Raw genomic sequence first — 18,178 nt, 5'->3', positions numbered from 1 at the left:
TTTTCTGCATTCTCCGCAGCTAGAGTCAAGTGAGGAGGAGGGTATGCAGATACCAGGATATCTTCCTCAGAAATCAAAATTGGTCTTGCACTTTATTCTTGCCAAAGTGAAACCATTTTTTGTTTACTGTTCCTTTTGTGCTTCATGATATTAGCGTTGTCTCATCCTCTGCAGAGATCCTAGGGGATGAATTCACAGATCCTGCTGCAATCTATTTTGCTTGCAAGAGAAAGCATGGTGGGGGTCTACAATCTTTATGCTAAAGTTGACTATTGTTTTTAATTATTCAACTTCATGCAAATTATTTATAAGTCAAACGCTCCTCTAAACTTGCCAAAGTAAAAGTATGTATGATAATTGGGCTTAGTAAGAGTATCTTTGCATAATCCCAGAAGTCATCTCATGGCATCACAAGGAATAATGAGTCTCTGAGGATTAATCCGTGGCACATTGCACCAGAAAAAGCTGTGAAGAAAGTTAGGGGCAATATTCTGATACACTGCATGAAGTATACACAGTGCACTGAAGGAATTTTCTCTCTTTTCTCTTCAGTACTTTGGATATTCCTTCCTCCTAATTCTGAAACAGAAATCTTCAGATTGAAGGGTAGTACCAACTTTATTTCTTCTCTATAGTTAGGCTGCATGATGGTGCTGGGTTCTCTGCTTAAGCAGGAGCAGAGCCATTCAGTGGGGCACTTCTGGCAAGAGAGGACCATATTGGTAGACTTTTGCTTCCTTTTGCTTCTTTATTATAGAAATGTTTCTAGATGTAACCTGTACTTTTTTCTGTTAATAGCCTTGTCTTACTGTTCTTACTCTGAGGTTTTTTTCCTTTTCACAATTAGTTTTCTGTTCTCTGTTCTGTAGACAACATAACCGACTTCATGGTGCTGGTGTGTGTGGATAGGACTGTATGTGGAATACTGTTCTTATGCAGTTATCTAGGATTTTTGTATCTTCTTTTCTCACACCTTTTTCTTGAAGTGCACAAGTTCTTCTCAAAAGTGTATGTTATTGGGGTGGCAGGAGTAATTTGAGGAGAGAGCTGTTAAGTCACAAGTTTAAAAATAGTTACTGTAATGGAAAAATACAAGAAAGAACTGACTGCCCTTGGTGCAGAAGAGCAAGCATTGCTTCACAGAACTGTAGAACAGCTCAGGTTGGAAGGGACCTTGAAAGATCATCTGGTCTAGCCTTTCATGGGAAAGGGAGCCTCGATGAGATCATCCAGCATCCTGTCAAGTTGCATCTTGAAAACCTCCAGTAATGGGGAATGTACTACATCCCTGAGGAGATTGTTCCAGTGATTGATTGTTCTCACTGTAAAAAATGTCTTTCTTATACTGAGATGACACCTCCTCCGGTACAACTTGTACCCGTTGCCTCTTGTCTTCTCCATGTGGTACCTGGTGAAGAGAGCACCTCTGTCCTCTTTGTAGCCACCCTTTAAGTACTGGAATACTGTGATGAGGTCTGTCTGAGCCTTCTCTTTTCCAGGGAGAAGAGCCCTAATTCCTACAGCCTTACCTTGTAGGGTGGGCTTTCCAGCCTTTTAATCATTTCCGGCCCTCCTTTGGACCCCTTCCAGTCTGTCCATGTCTTTTTTGAGTTGCTGGGACCAAAACTAAGCACAGTACTCCAGGTGTGGTGTGACAAGCACTGAGTGGAGTGGGGTAATCACATCTCTAGCTCTGGTAGTAATGCCCCTGCAGATGCAGCCCAGGACTCATGTTCAGCTTATTGCCCACCACCCCACCCAGGTCCCTCTCAGCAAGGCTGTTCCTGAGCTACACAGATCCTAGCCTGTACTGGGCCCTTTTGTTATTCTGTCCCAGGTGCAGGATTTTGCACGTGTCTTTGTTAAACTTCATACAGTTCTTGCTAGTCGATTCTTCCAGCCTGTCCAGGTTTCTCCTCTCCAGAAGGCTCTCCCTTCTGATGTGTCCACCTCATCACCCAGTTTAGTGTCATCAGCAAACTTGGTGAGGGTGCTTTCAGTCCTATCATCCAGATCATTTGTGAAGATGTTGAACAGCCTGGGGCCCTGGGGGACCCTACTTGTGACAGGCTCCCAGCCTGAGTAAAAGCTTTCAGCACTGAGTGTGGCCTTGTTGGCCAGTTTCCTACCCATACTTAAATAATTTGCTACCCATTACTTAAATAACTGCCTCATGTCTGTAGAAATGCTTTGTGACGCTGTTCATGTGTCCTGTTAGACTGGTATATTCTAAACTGGTAAGTTTGAATTTAATTAAATAACATGCTGACAGTCTATTTTAGGTGTCTTTGTGGCCTGCTCATCCAGAACAATTGTTGGAAGCAATTTTTCTTTACACCTTTAGCTAAGATGACGAAGAGCTGTTTGTTTACAAAGATGGGCAGGAAAGCCTGTAGAAGCACCTTAACAGAAAATCAAGCTGTAATTTTCCTTGTTATTCCCTGATGTATGATGCTGATGTAAAATGCTTCAGGCTTTTTTCTACCAGAAGTCTTCAGAAGTGCTAAGTGGATTTTGGAAGAATACTTGCAGAAAATTGAATAACACCGGGCCTTGAAATAATTATGATTTGTATTTTGCTTGTTAGGAGTTTTACTGATTTGGTTATATCTGGTTGCTTTAAAGTCAGGGCCAGTGTCAACAGGAACAGACTGATTTAACTTTTTTGGTTTTCCTGGAGCTGAACGGAGTAGCACATGCTAAGGATTAACCTGAACAGAGCCTTATGGGAAAGCTTGAGGGAGTGATAACAGGCAGGAACAGTCACTATGCATATACCAGTATGGCCTGCCACAGAAGTAGTGAGGAAAAACATTTCAAGCAGAGCACTTGGGATTTCATGCAAATCCAGTCTTTGAGGAATGGCTGGAATTCATCAATAGCCATCATAGTTTACAGAGGCAAAGCTGGTTTCCTAAGTCAAAGGTACCTGTTGAAAAGGAGTAGCCTCTTTGTGGTGAAGAAATCTGGAGATTACATGGCTATGTTGCCTAGAGTGCAGTTTAGCTATTTCTTTGTCTGCAATCCTGAAATAGACATGAATGTTTGAGCTTGTGAAGTGTTTTCTCTTTTCTATACGGAAAGGTGAGGATTGACCAAGTGAAGCTGAAGAATAGAGAGTTTCCAATCCCTTGTAAGTTGATTGCCACAGGATCAGCATTTGAGGAAATAAGCACATGCAGGGAATGAATTGGATCTAGTGGGCATCTTTCCAGTTAGGTTGCCAAGATTTTTAGAAGCCTTTACTAAAGGCGTGGTTGATTTCTTGCCCTAGCAGTTAAATGATGATAGTAGCCATTCCAAGTGGCTGTTCAGACTTTCTAGCTCAATGCCAGCATAATTGGATTCCTATTTGCAATCTAATATAAATCTCTATTAGGTATCAATTTAGGTAGTTCCTCTGGAGCTGTTTTCAAGGGCCAAGCCTGTCTGAAGAAAAGGAACCTGAAACTTAATCGATATATGCCCTGTGTTTTAGAGCTCTGTTCTGAGCAGGTTAGCTAGTAGTGGATGCTCCTCTGCTGGGTGACTGAGACTGCTCTTTCTGACAGGAAGCTCCCAGCACAACTGATTATGCCAGCAGTGAAAACTGGCAAAACTGGTGATATGATCCTACTTTTCTTGCTCTTGATACTGAAATAAAGAGAATCTAAGTTTCATGTCTTAATGGCCTTTTATAGCTAAGTCTTTATGAGAACCTGCTGAACACTATACTACAGTTCACGCATACTACAGTCCACTGTAACTTACTGCCATGGAAACTTGACCTTACTCAGGTAGTTATAGCTTCTCCACCTTTCTTACTGGGAAAGAGGATGCACAGGAAAATCAATGGTCATCCCCAAGTTCCTTAATTTCCATGGTTGTAGAATACACTTGACAACCCTTTTAGCTTGCTGGCAACCACCCTTTTTGACATCTGTCCATTGATAGGGTTTGGTGTCAAAAATTGTGACTGTATAGAATTAATGTTGTTCTGATTGATAGTCTACACTGGAGTTGATCATGCAGATTTCCAAAGGACTCTTGGTTCCTTGGGATCTGTTAAAAATACAAAGTGGTTTTCCACGACGATGCAGGATTGTGTGCAATAATCTGAAATAGCACTGTAAGAATTATACTAGGTGAGAGTAGGGCATGTGGGAGAGACGTAGCAAATTTGTTCTTGCTGCTAAACTAATTGATATTTGCTTAGATCAGTGGAATTTCTTACAGATTACAGATACTCTAAGATGTCGCAGACAGACACTTGGAGTGTGACAGGTTTGTTTCTGACTGCAACCCTTTATTAGTATATATACAGGACAGATTAACAAAGTGCCAACTATTTTTCAGAAAGCACTAAACAGGGAGATCTTGCAAACTGAAACTGCAGAAAGCCTAGAAAGAAAAGCGCCATTAATACAGTGAAAATTGTCTTCAAATATGCAAATTCAGTATCCCAAATAAAAGGTAATCTAGACAGTGATATTCATCTAGAAAAGAGGAGCTGGAAGGGCAGAAATGCTGGATACTGAAACGCTCCAGACATGACCCCTGTCCCCCAGTCCCAGAAAAATTAGAGTCCTGGGGTATTCCTCACTCATATGCTTGCATATTTCTAAAATGTTTATTTAATTTGGTGGGTTAGAACAAGGATTGGGACAATATAAACTTGTGTATTTTAAAATTCTTTGTGGAAGCATTTTTGGGGCTGTCTGTGGAGGTTTTCTGCTTGATTTTTAAACTACAAAACTTGTGCAACCATCTGCCAAGTATTCCATGTAACTGGGAGACATCCTTTCACAAGAAAATGGTTGTTTTTCTTTCATGTTTTTGGCATAATAATTCTTTTCATTTTACAAACCTTGTATTATCCACTTTAATAGCACCTTAGATATGGATTGAGAGGTGAAAGATTTGTTGACAAAACATTGGCAGCTAGGATTTAGAAGACCCAAAGAAGCAGAAAACCTATTAATAGCACAATTTCTTGGCCATATTTTTCTACATATTAAATATTCAATTAAGAGAGCATTTCTGTTGAAAGCCGGTATGTGCTGTAGACTATACTTAATGTTTGCAGTCTAAACATGGTGTGTTCAGTGATGTGAATCTGTACTGTTCTTCGCTTCAAAAGTCTCTAAAAACATTTTTTTTCTGGATCTGGCAATCTTTAGCATCAATCTCGCATGAAGTTCAGATATGCTTTGTCATCTTTAACACATTTGAACTTCTCATTAAACTCCCCAGAAGCTAACTTGCTATATGAGCTCAGTACTAGAGGCTGGGTACTTATTTTTTTAAGTCCTGTAGAGTCCTTACTATTGGGTGGTTCTGCCAGGAAGTAGTGTGTACGGTTTTTGTCACTCTATGCTCTTCTCCTTTAAATAAGAAAAGTCATTAACTACTGCAGAGAGAGTTCAGTATGGAGTAGTTACAGGTTGATACTTTAGATGTTTCCTGTAATCTTCTGTTGTTTTCATTGAAACAGCACTGAGAGATTTCAAGGTTATTCATTGCTGCCTGATCCAGCTCATAAACAGTAGGATACATGAGTGGCACGCCACAGCCAGCTTTCTGTGCTCTTCTGGTAACTTCTTTTCAAATAACTTGGGAACCAGCTGAACTACCTGGATTGTCTTGGTCATGTTATCAGCAGCAGCCTGATCCCTGCCCATTGTGTTCCCTGTGACCTGGTGAAGCCCTGTACCCTGTGGTCACTCTGTGTGTGTAGAATGAGCAGAAGGAGCATACAAAGTCACTGGTCTTAGCTGTTCAGCAAACTGGGTGCCTGGCAGAAGCAAGAAGAAAGAATGGTGCTGTGCTTGAAGGACTAAGTCATTGCCGTAACATCAGAATAGCTGAGTAGGTCTAACTGCTTGTGCTCAGTCATTCCAGTGTTGTTTCCGCAACAACATGCGTGTGATCTCTTATACCAGCTCCAGAACAAACCAAATTATCCTGCTGTTGAACCCTACTAACAGTTTTAACTTTGTGGATGCATTGTACTTCTGTTGCCTTCTCCAAATTGCACTACTGCATTATAATGTGAAACTGTCAAAGATTTCCTTCTGCAGGTAGGTGTCTATGTTTTGTAGAGAAGTGCTGAGACCTTTTGGAAGTAAAGGTGTTATATAAGCAGAAAACAATTAATTATTTTTACTATATCATAATACAGAAGAATTATACCATTGATTCAGGGATTCTTTGCTAGTAATCATAATGTGAAAATTAAGAATTTAAATGTTACTGGTAAAGACTACTCTGTGCTGTCATTCCAGTATAAAATGTGAGCATCTAAAATATTATGTCTACCTAATTTTTGAGCCAAAAAAGTGAACACACAGAGATTTGATTCAACATAATCTTCCAGCCAGTTTCTTCATTATTAAAAAAAATAGCCACTTTTTAAATTTCAGGAGCTTTCTCACAATAAGGTACTAAATATTTTGTTAGGTGAGCGCGAACTAGGGAAAAAGATGTGAACTGAAATTTAAATTTAAAATGCAGGGCTCTTGAAAGATCTGGATGTACAAGTTCGTGGAGACTCTTCACTTTTGTCTTTTAGGATTTCCTGGAAAATCTCATCATTGAGCTTAGTAAGTGTGATAGTCACAACCACTGATAGCCTTCATCTAGGTGGTCTATCAAATGCATTTTTTTACTGTAGAAAATGGTTTAAAAATTGCCTGTTTGCCTATCTGACTAAAAAACTATTTCCACTATTTATTCAGTTGTATCATCTAACTACTACAAATACTGATTTAACTCATATCAGATGAAAACAGCTAAGACTGAGTGAACTGCAGTTTGTTTAATCCTTGTCAACAAAATCAGTTATTAAACATAGAGCTGGTTATTTGCACAGGCTCACTGAAGACTAAAATAGTCATGCAGAAACAGGGAGCAGCCTAGTTCATTCCCAAGTGGCAGTTTCCTTGGCTAAGCAGCGAGGGAAATTGTTTTCTGTGAGCTGAATGTATGTTTTGCATTCATTCACACCTGCTGTTCTTAGTGGATTTATCAATTCTGCTTTCGTACCTGTTCTTCCTTCCACTCAAAGCCTTGGGAATTTTGCTCTTGACTTCACTGGAAAACAGGACTGTATCCTAATTATTTTGATTTAAAGAACAATAAGTTTAATGGTTTATGTAATATACTGTATTCTCTAGCTTACTTAGTCATAAGTGACTGATTTACATCTCGTAGAAGTGCTAGTCATCTTAAATTTTTATTACTGGGAACACGATCAGAATTAAAAACCAGGAGGAGCAGAACAGAGTCTCAAATCAGGATTTCAGTGTAAATTATTTCCACTCTTTGCCAATGTGTTCTTTTGGGACCTGATGATATAAAATATTCTGATGTGGAGAGGGAATTTCACTGCATATTATTCCAGTGAAATAGTTTTATTCCTTCCTTTCGTATGAACAGGTAAGCATCTGAATTTGGTGTGTGTTAGTCTTTGCAGATGTGGTTTGGGGAAAGTGGACCCGGTATCATTGGTTTGAGTTGGCACTTCAGGGGAGGGAGGACAATCAAAGGGCAGGAAACCCTTTCACTTCCATTTTCATCCAACTCCTGTCACCACCAGAATACCTCAGCGTGGCTTACATATGGAGCAGACATTTCTTGCAATAGAGTGGGCCCAGCTGAGCTAAGCTGCCATGACAGGAATGCAATGTATTGCTGATGTAAGGCTAGGAATATGGTATTCTCTGGAGAATGTTATGTTAGCTAGCTTTGCAAAGTTTTCTAATATCGCAGTATTTATGTTGCTTTATACAGCATTACTGACTATGGGCAGAAGTGTACTCTGGCAAGTTTTATGCCCTTTACAAGGGAAGCAGACTCCATCTGATTATCCATTGTACAGATTAGGCAGCTTTGTGAAGAATACTGAAGTCTTTCTTCTCTGCCTTTTACCATCTAGATTCTGTGGAAAGGCACTGGAAGGCCAACAAGAGACGAAGCTATCTTGAAACTGCTTGATGGAGACTTTAACAATTAGAACAAAGTGTATTAAAGCACAGAAACTTCTGTGTGTGAGGTGAACTACTGGGTGCCTTTACTGCAGTGACAGTTGCTTGCTTACACTTAACATACTTATATATTGTAGGACATAGAGAGGTGATAAGGACAAGCTTTATTGGTTATATAGTCGCATCAGTAATCACTTTTCTAACACATAATGAAGATCTGTGAGTATTCTTTGTGATATGAAATAAAAGAGTGGAGGAAGACGGATGTCTTTACTAAGTTTGGCTGAGAATTAACTCTTCTGTTTTTTTTTTTTAACCAGGAATTCAGCAGCAGTGGGTCACGGCTGTTTCTGCTACGCTCTAATGCGTTCAATTCCGGTTGCCGTCTACATTGTTTTGGTAACAGGTCTGCGTTACCACCTGTTCATATGGAGCGTCTTCTCGCCAAAACTACTTTATGAGGGAGTGCAGGTGTTCATCACAGCCACTATCTGCTTATTCTTCACAGCCATGGATCAGAACCACTCTCACAGAGTGCAAGATTGAAAATAAGTGTGGAGTATGCAGTTCTGCATTGCAATGTCCATTGTGTCACTGGAATGGAAGAAGGAAAATAATGGCTTTAAATTGTGCAGAATTTGAAGAGTAACCTTGGTTATCTTAGTTAAGATCGGGATTTGAAGGGCCTGTCCTGTTTAAAAACTGAGTTTACTTTAAAAATTTTGAAATAAACTTTTTTCATGAATAACTTTTGTTCTATAGCTGTCATTATAGCACTCTCCAAATAACAGAATGGCAATATTACATTATTTTAATTGAAAAATGTACATCTTAATATATAGTCTAGTGCATCATGGGCACTGAAAAAATCTTTTGCACATACAATTTTTTTACCCTTCTAGACTACAGAATCCTAAAAATATGCAGGTTCTCGTGGTGCTGTTCACAAGATCTTGTATTCATTAGCCTTGGGGGTGTTTTCTGTTTGTTTTGTTTCTAACGTGTGTGTTGAAATTATTATTGAATTATTGTACAAATATCCCAGGTAAGAGATCTTTTTGTTTGTTTTGCATAGGCAGCATTTCTATTTAAAGGCAGTGTTTTCTTTGTAAGATGAGTGCAATCATTATCTGTAATGGATTTCCATCTGCCCTTCAGGCACTGGGTAAGAAACGCTAATGGGCTAACGAAGTAATGAATCTTCTGTGGAGTCCATTCACTGCTAAAACGTTGTGTTTCTTTTTATTAAAATAGAAATGTTAAATCAGGTTGGTGGGCAGCTGTGCTGAACATTTGGTCATGTTTTCCACAGTAGGGTAGAGACTTATGAACCATGAGTGGGAAAATAGTTTAATGGGCTAATCTACCAGCAGAGTAAAAGCTGTGTTTGCATCACCTCCCCCTAGTGACCTGTCTAGCCAACTCATTTGAACGTGCTATAATTAATTCCTAACAATGCTGTTTTCCTTGCTTCTGTCTAGAAGATATACATTGATGACTATCCTGAGTATTAGTATTCTTTATGTGGGTTTTTTTGCCTCATATTTTTGTCCATGCTAGCAGCCAATAGGTTTTAATTTAAATGTATTAGAGGTGTAGCAGAAGAAAAGCATATAGGGAACTTTAACTTTTGCTATAAATCTGAAAATGAAAAGCTTTTAAGCCCACTGTAGCTGACAGCACGTTTGTTGGGATCACTGATAGACTTTTCATCTTTATTTCAGATAGAGCAAATCTCAAAAAGTAGGCCTTGCCACGTATTGCTGTTCACCCAGAGAAGAGACTACTGGATCTTAATATGACCTATTGGAAGTTTGAAAATTAAGTACTTTTAATAAATTGTTTTTCACTGCAAATTATGGATTATTTAATACAGTTTGTATTTGTGAATGTTGTACACATTTACCATTTTCATCATTCTCAGTATTTTTCTGGTTACCTGTTGCCTAGCAACCATATGGGGATTATCGACATCATCTCTGCTTACTTGGTTAATTCCTAAGCAATCCTCCCTAACGTTCATACATAATACCTTTGTAAGAGATTTGACTCGGAAATAAAGAGTGCTAATGAAGAGATGGAAGGAGTGGAGGCAAAGTTGCTTCTGGGGTACAGAATCCTGAAACAGCGTGGGGCGACAGCCACAAGGTTTTTTATTCCTTCCTTCTGGTGTTTTTTGCTTTTAGTGTCTCTATGGGACATTTTATCAAATAGCAGAATCTAAACTATTGTGAGTGTATTAAGATCACATTTCTTCAGATTACATAGTTAAATAATCATACTGTCCCTTTTTCCTCTGAAGTTGAAAGATGTCCAGATTGAATCCAGGACAAAATAAGTGGATTGGTAAAACTGTTATTTAGGTCTTCAAGGCCAGAAATGGAAGGAAGAAGGACTGCATCTCTGTCTCAAGTTAACACATGAGTTTGGGTGATACCTCGAGAAAACACAAAAAACTTCAGAATTGCCATTTTTATTCTTTTCCACCCTTTCTCTTTGGGTCTAGGCAAATGAAATACTATTTTAACTTCATCAACTTTTGGTCTATGGCAACGCTAAGCTGAGGCAATGAAGAAATGAGCTGGTTTTTGCTGCAGGCAAACAGACTTGAACTGGGGAATTATGTAAAAATCATTTTATTTTAAATCAGCACAAAGTTTTGGAAATTTGTCTGCCTGTACAGAGAAAGCAAACACCTGAATACAAATTCTTACCTTACCTGCTCCTCTTCCCTCCTCATCACAACTCCTCTTGTCACATTCAACATGTCCCAAACCCTCAGACAAGGAGACAAGCAATGTGGGAAGCAGAAATGGCACATGGGATGGTTTCTGCTGTTATGAGCATACCCTGTTCTTCTGTCCAGGTCTTCTATGTTCCCTGCTCTGGCGTTGTATTGGTCTGGGCTGCAGCTTCCTCAGGAGTACCCTGTGCACAGGTTCCTCCTTAAATATGTTCTGAGCAGGGATGTTGTGTATTTCTCTGTTTGGATAAAGTTTTGACACACAGTAAATTTTTCCACTCAACATCTTCGCTGCTGTCAGAGCCAGGTTCAGCCCATTACAGAGGTCTATAGTTCCCTTTGCTAGATTTCACTACATCACCATCAGTCAGTGCAGCTCGCTGCCACTCAAAGCTTGTAACATATATCCAGTATGGTCCTAGAGACCCAGAGTGTGATGAAGCTTGAGCTAAGAAGAGAGTCTTGTAAATTAATTCAAGTTTAAGAAAAAAAAATAAAAATCTATTCATATTTCAGATAATATGTATCTGTAGTTCTGCTCTGTAGAAAAACCCCAATGTTTTTCTTGGCTCTATGTAAGCCAGCAGAACATCCACACCACACGCCCCAGCCTTTGCAGCAGGTGGTGAGTGTGTGCTAAGCCACTGCTCCTGTGTGGTGCTGTCAGGGCAATTTTTGGAATTCCTCATGTGAAACATTTGTAAATTAAACAAGATCTATCTCCGCAACTGCTCTGTCACAGGAGGAGCTGACACAGATGCAAGTTGCCATGAAGGGCTTCCTCTGAAAAACCAAGGCTTCCTTGAGTCCTTCAGCAGCACAGGGAAGGGGAGGAAACTGCGGTCCCACTGATCAGTGGGGCAGGAGAGGGAGCTGGCTGATCTCATTGCATGCTGTCCACTCTGACTGTGAACGGCTGTGATTGGGGAATATTCCTGAGGCTAGCATGGCACCATCTTCCAGAAAGTAAGGGGCGTCTGGGGAATGACTGGCCACCAGCTGCTCCTCAGTGCCCACGCAAAGGATGGAGAGGGAGACGGTTTCCCAAGAACTGGGCAGAAGGGAAATGACCAAGAGGGATTTACCAGGACAATTGTGCCTGGTCAATTGGTGGCTAATTGCCTTTTCTGAAGAGATGACACATGACTCTGTGGAGAAGGGAAGAGCACTGGATGTTGGACAACTTGACTTTAGCAAGGCCTTCAGTATAGTATACTTGGTGCCCAAGTGGCTATGGGTCGGTGGGCTTGAAGGTGGTCTGGATCACAGTTCTTTGAGGGTTGACTTCGGTGGTCTGAGGTCCCATGATTGGCTGGTGAGCAGTGGTGTCTGTAAGGTCAGTGCTAGGGCAGGGCAATTTAAGATCTTTCTTCAGCTGGATAAGGGGATGGCACGACCAGGGCAAGTCTGGAGATGGTACCAAACTGAAGGACCAGAGTATATGCTGGAGGGGACCGCTACCCTTTGGAGGGTCCTTGGCAGGCTGGAGAAATGGTCTGCTGGGAGCCTGGAATACAGACTGATTAAACACCAAGTCCTGTCCCTGGCTGGGAGGAGTCTGGTAGTGGTGTGTTTGCATAGATAGTTATCCAACACCTGACCCAAATCCCAGTGGCCTCCACTGCTGGTGGCACCCAGACAGAGGAACCCTAGAGGTTCACAGTCATGCTTCGGTTGCTGTTATCCAGACCTCTTGTCTTACTGGTGAGTCCAGCTTGAATCATGGAATCATAGAATGGTTAGAGTTGGAAGGGACCTTAATCATCGAGTTCCAACCTCCCTGCCACAGGCAGGAAAACCTCCCACTAGAATAGGTTGCTCAAAGCCCCATCCAGCCTGGCCTTGAACACTTTCAGGGATGGGGCATCCACAACTTCCCTGGGCAACCTGTTCCAGTCTCTCACCACCCTCACAGTAAAGAATTTCTTTCTAATATCTAATCTAAATCTCCCCTCTTTCAGTTTAAAATCATTACCCCTCATCCTATTACTACACTCCCTTATAAAGAGTCCCTCCCCATCTGTCCAGTAGGCCCTTTTTCAGGTACTGGAAGGCTGCTGTAAGGTTTCCCTGGAGCCTTCTCTTCTCCAGGCTGAACAACCCCCAGCTCTCTCAGCCCATTTCATAGGAGAGGTGCTCCAGCCCTCTGATCATCTTTGTGGCCCTTGGCACACCCTGTTCCAACAGGTTTGTGTCCTTCTTATGCTGAGGTCTCCAAAGCTGGACACAGTACTCCAGGTGGGGTCTCACCAGAGCAGAGTAGAGGGTCAGAATCCTGTCCCTCGACCAGCTGGCCACGCTTCTTTTGATGCAGCCCAGGATTCGGTTGGCTTTCTGGGCTGCCAGTGCACATTACTGGCTCATGTTGAGCTTCTCATACACCAGCACCCCCAAGTCCTTCTCCTCGGGGCTGCTCTCAGAGGTCAGTACTGGGGCTGGTGCTGTTTAACATCTTTGTTGGCAACATGGGCAGCGGGATAGAGTGCACCCTCAGCAAGTTTGCCAATGACACCGAGCTGTGTGGCACAGTCGACACTGGAGAGAAGGGATGCCATCCAGAGGGACCTGGACAAGCTTGATAGGTGGGCCTGTGTGAGCCTCATAAAATTCAACCAGGCGAAGTGCAAGGTCCTGCACCTGGGTCATGGCAATCCCAAGCACAAATGCAGGTTGGGTGGAGATTGAAGTTCACTGGTGTTCACATATACCTACTAAGAGCAAGGACTGCACTCACAAAGGAGTAGGATTTAATGAGAGGATGGGGCACACAGTGGTGGTGAAGAGCTCCACTAGAGAAATGCACTGACTAACAACCTGATTATACTCAACTGGCCCTTTTAATCCACTTTTTCCTCTACTTTCCCATGTTTGTTCCTCCCAAGCCATCTGGATGCCTTTTTTCCACTTTTGTGATCCTTTCCCTAGGCATTACATAATGTACATTAATGTTCCGTTAATTCCCTTAAAAAAGTCCCGTAGGTTTTTCAGAATCCCAAAGTGCTCTTCCCTGTGCATCCCATAATGACTCCTGTTCTCCTTTGGCAGTAAGCTTCTTCAGTCTGCAAGGTCTTCCAGGAGAGGAGTTTCTTTGGTTGGCTAATCCTGGTAGGCTTCACACCAGAGACAATTGTCTAAATGCTTAGTGAGCAATTTGATTATCATCTAAATAAATTACTATAAATTACTGATTAAGCAATTAGGTTAGTAGAGATCCTCAGCCTGTCCTTGTTCATCTAACTGTCTCCAGACCTTTGTGTTAACCGTGAACAGTCTTTAATCACCTAAGTTCACAGTGATTAGTGCCTTGCTTCAGCCTGGGGATGAGAAAGCATCAGGGAGCCCTTTTGGCTGCAGTCAGCTCCCAGGAGGGAGGTCATGGAGACGATGGGGGTAGACTCTTCTTACAGAGACAGACCCAAAGGCAACAGGCAGAAGTTGCAGTACCAGGACATTGTCAGGAGGTCAGAGAAGCCTTTTGTCCTCTGGGTGTTAACTGTCTGGGGTGGAGCCCAGATCTCCACCCTTGGAGATCTTCCCCCTTGGAGCAGCCTCATTTAGATGGCTCTGCTCTGGGCTGGAGGTTGTATTGGGTGAGCTCTAGAGGTCTTTTCCAGCAAACATTTTTCAAGGACTCTGTAGTTTTGTTATGTTTAAAGTTGACTGCAATTTTTTACTGGCCACTTCACAGACTATTTCCTGAAATCAAAGAGCTTTGCCATGTGTTTTATAATGAAAATAAAAAAGTTTTACCAGCAGGAAATAAAACGTGTCTGGTTTTTTTTTGTTTTTTTTTTTGAGATAAACATTGCAGCTGAAAACTGTTGTTAATTTTGGTTATATTTTAAGTAGTTGTGTATTTATACTTTAGATACAAGAAGCAAGCATCACTGGAGGGAGACGTTTAATGCCATCTCCCCTTAACCATGCCAGCTTCAGTGCCTATGTAGACTGAGGCTTCCCAGATTCAGTGACAACAGGTCCTATTTTGCTGTTACTTCTGCTATGATTCAGGTGATTTCCCAAAACGTTCAGTTTGCCTATCAGGCCTGAAACAGTTGTGGCTTTTCTGTGATCTTTGCGGGCCCATACTGGGTACATTTGGTAGGACATACATACACAGAGGTGACTTACTTTCTGAAGTTGTTTTTCTTGCTTCAGACTGAGAACTAGGCTGGTGAGCATTAATTCCTGCATTTTGCCTGATGAGGGACATTGGTTCATCCTAAAGTACCTGTTATCTCCCAACATTTGATAAAAATCTTGATAAAAGCTACTTGCTATGAGGAGTAGCCCTGTTCCTTCAGCAGCTGTCTCACCCACTCAGTGTAACACCGTTGTCCTCCCCACTAGCAGGGTGTTGAGAACACATTTTCAGCATGGTGCTAGCTTAAGGTGTAACTTAACTTCAATCTGTAGCTCAAAGTGCGCTCTTTTTGCATGTTGTTGTTGTCATCTTAAGACTGAGGGTGCTAGCCACCAGAGAAAGCCTTCAACAAAGGCTTAGTTTCAAGACAGACTATACATGGTAAAACTTTTATCACCTATGCCTTTTTTAACGCCTCTGATTTTACCACTGCAGTGTTATATTTGGTGATGTCTGCAGCAGAGACCACTAGTGAGTGATGCAGAACATGACACAGCATGGCTTGCACAGCAAATGTGCACCCAGTACTGCAGGGGCGATAAACTGGTCACCAGCAGGAAGGCATGAGGTCCAAAACACTCAAAAGGCCCTGCAGCTGTTACCCTGAGCATTGGTGGGTGAGCATATCTGATGAGATAGGAAGACTTGAGCGGAACTTTTCCTGATAAATAAAATGAAAGCTGCTCAAAGAGTGCTGTCTTTGGAAGCTGTAGGACTTCCCAGTGGGTCAAAATAGTCCCACCTGTCCCAAGCTTTTGCTGAGCAGCAAAAGTGGTTTATATGGGGTGGTCATCTGAAAAAGCCTATTCTGTGGTCCCAGAGATGGTGCTGGAGAACAGTCTGCGGTTGCTTAGGCTTGCTGGTTTGGCACAGGTTAGTTTGTCACCATTTGTGCAAAGCAGTTGCTGAGTAGATCCTTTGAGTGGCTGGGCACAAGATCAAATTAAAGAAATTGTGCTGCTGAATCATACCTAGGGCCATGGAAATCAACATCTTATTCTCTAAACACGGCCTTTAAAAGGGAAAGTGACAAACAGATCCACTGGCTCCAATTCTGCCTCAGTCCCTGCTTGTAGTACTTCCAACAGTTGGCTGTAGACTCCCAGAGGTGCTTGGCTGATGAGAAAAGCCAGGCATGGGGACAGAAGGGAAGTTTTGGAGCAGCATTTGCATGTAGTGTGGGTGGCTTTTTATTTTAAAGAAATTCTTAAGAAGACACTAACACAACTGGTGCCGCTCTCTTGGCTGGAGTCAACAGCCCAGAGAAGCAGCTTAGGAGTGGGTGAGCAGTCTCTTGCATTCTTGGCTGCACATGAACTCTCACTGCACGTCACTGCTCCAAACTGTTGGCAGTGGCACTGAAAGCCTAGTTCCTCCACAAAAGCTACATCAGAGGTGCCTTGTCGGTGGAGGAAGGTCCTTGGTTCTCCCCCTTCACAACTGGGACACAGGAGACAGCTGCCAAGAGGAGACAGAGCCTCATTAGAGAGGACTGCCACAGCTGGAGATGCAGTTATGCCTTGGCTTTTGTTGTCTGCAGCTCTGCCAGTGGCATGTTTGTGGAGGTGTGAACACTTCCATTCTGCTGAGGGTGTTGACGGAAAGTGTCCAGCATTGCCTGTTTAATCTTGCTAGGCAGTATGTTGCTGCACACAAATCCTAGACTTTCCTCCTGTCTTCCCATAAACTTACTGAGCTAGCCACTGGAGATACTCCATGGGAGGTAAACATGTGCATACCACCAAGGAGACCATGGCACAGCACTTTGTGTAGGCACTTGGACCAAGATGCCTGCATGTAATAAATCCTCTGGTGAGCTGCAGTATGGGACACAGCTTTGGTTTACAAAGCACAGCCTGATGTGTGAAGCATGTTAAAGATTCTCTCCTCTCATTTGTGTATTTAGCCTCTCATTTGTGTATTTAGCCTCCTAGAAGCAGGTCCCTGTGGGGTGGTTAGTAGCTCCACACTCTTCAGGTCTGGATGCACAGAGGGAAGTCTTGTGAGGGCACTGTGGCTCCTTCCTGAGGCTTTCAGTAGAGGGCTGAGATGATCCCCAGGTGGGATGGGAAGAGCACTTCAGGGAAGGTAGAGTTGTGGTGAGGGACTTACAGAGGCAAAACAAGATAAGAATTACTAGAGGCAGCTGGGAGGAATTTTCCCATTGTGGGGTGGTTTTTGCAGGGTGGGCAGGGCCAGGGGAGAGTGCCGTAAATCCCATCTGCCCTTTTAACACATGCAGTATGTCTGAGCGAGACAAAATGAAGCCATTTTATGAAAGCCCCAGGGAAAAAAACAACATTACAAAATCAAGCCAGTTGTCTGACTGGCACCAATAGTTCACCTACACATAAACTCACAATAGGTGATTTCCAGTATGCTTTCAACTCAACATCCTACTCAGAGAAAGAGTTTTACTGGTGGGTGAGAGAGGGGACACAAGGAACCAAAATGTATGTGACCTTATTCATACTGCTGACCTGTCTCAACCAAACACGGAGCAAAGCAGAGGTCTTCGGATAATCTGAGTTCCTGTGTCTCTCTGCTAAGTATCAGCAGTGTGTCATGGTCAAGGATCTCAGGACATGGCCCCACTGAAGACTGGGCAGTCAGGACCTAGCTAGTGTCCAGTCCACGTAAAAGCAGCTGTCTGGCCAGTCCACGCAGGTATGCTTTGGGCAAAGGATGGGTGTTGAAACCAGACTTTGCTAGTTCCCCTGGTCCTGGAACAGGTTTGGAATGCATACTGAAGAAGTTCCTTCAACTTCCTTCAAGTTCCTTCTTATTCCAGAGAGAGAGTAGTAGCTGGAGTCACCTGGCAAATGTGCCTCAGTAGCAGAATTTTACTGGGCTTGTGATTTAGGCTTCTTAGCTCAGACTATGGTAAACACCTGCAGCCCAGCCTTCGCATCCTGGTGATGGAGCGTGGACAGCTGTTGCCTGTTTTGGCTGATGAGTACAAGTGCAGGGTGGAAATGAGACACCCCTTCCATCCTTCTCTGCTCTGCTGCATCTGTCAGCGTATGTGACACTGTCTGCACTGGAGTCTTACCTCAAAGGAAAGGGAGTCAGGAGTGACACACAGCCTGCCTGGGACTTGGACTGTGAGCCGGGGGTGAAAGCCTTTTCCCCTTCACAAAAAGTTGTAGGGACATGCCTGGGGGCTGTCTGCTACCAGAAGGGACACACAGTACTCTCCTAGCTTGCAAATCAGCAGAGACAGAAAAGTCAGTCTTTCCTTCTGCATTCCCTGGAAAAGTCTTGTGTAGAGTCTACTCACTTGTCCTAGGGTGAATTTTATAGAGCCAACATGATGATACCAAAAGT

At 42.6% G+C, this 18,178-nt stretch overlaps 1 protein-coding gene across 1 annotated transcript in view; it reads left to right on the top strand.

Moving 5' to 3' along the window:
- The window catches only part of PIGG (phosphatidylinositol glycan anchor biosynthesis class G (EMM blood group)), a 96,163-nt gene extending 87,456 nt beyond the window's left edge, over window positions 1–8,707 (top strand). Inside the window, exon 13 of the mRNA XM_074166145.1 lies at window positions 8,285–8,707. Within this exon, the coding sequence (XP_074022246.1) occupies window positions 8,285–8,510 (226 nt within the window). The 3' untranslated portion in view covers window positions 8,511–8,707. The remainder of the gene's footprint in view (window positions 1–8,284) is intronic.
- Window positions 8,708–18,178: the final 9,471 nt, after the last annotated feature.

The sequence above is a fragment of the Numenius arquata genome, chromosome Z, assembly GCF_964106895.1.
Source record: "Numenius arquata chromosome Z, bNumArq3.hap1.1, whole genome shotgun sequence".
Lineage (NCBI taxonomy): Eukaryota > Metazoa > Chordata > Aves > Charadriiformes > Scolopacidae > Numenius > Numenius arquata.
Note: the sequence above shows the minus strand (reverse complement) of the source record. Positions and strands in the feature narration are given on the sequence as shown.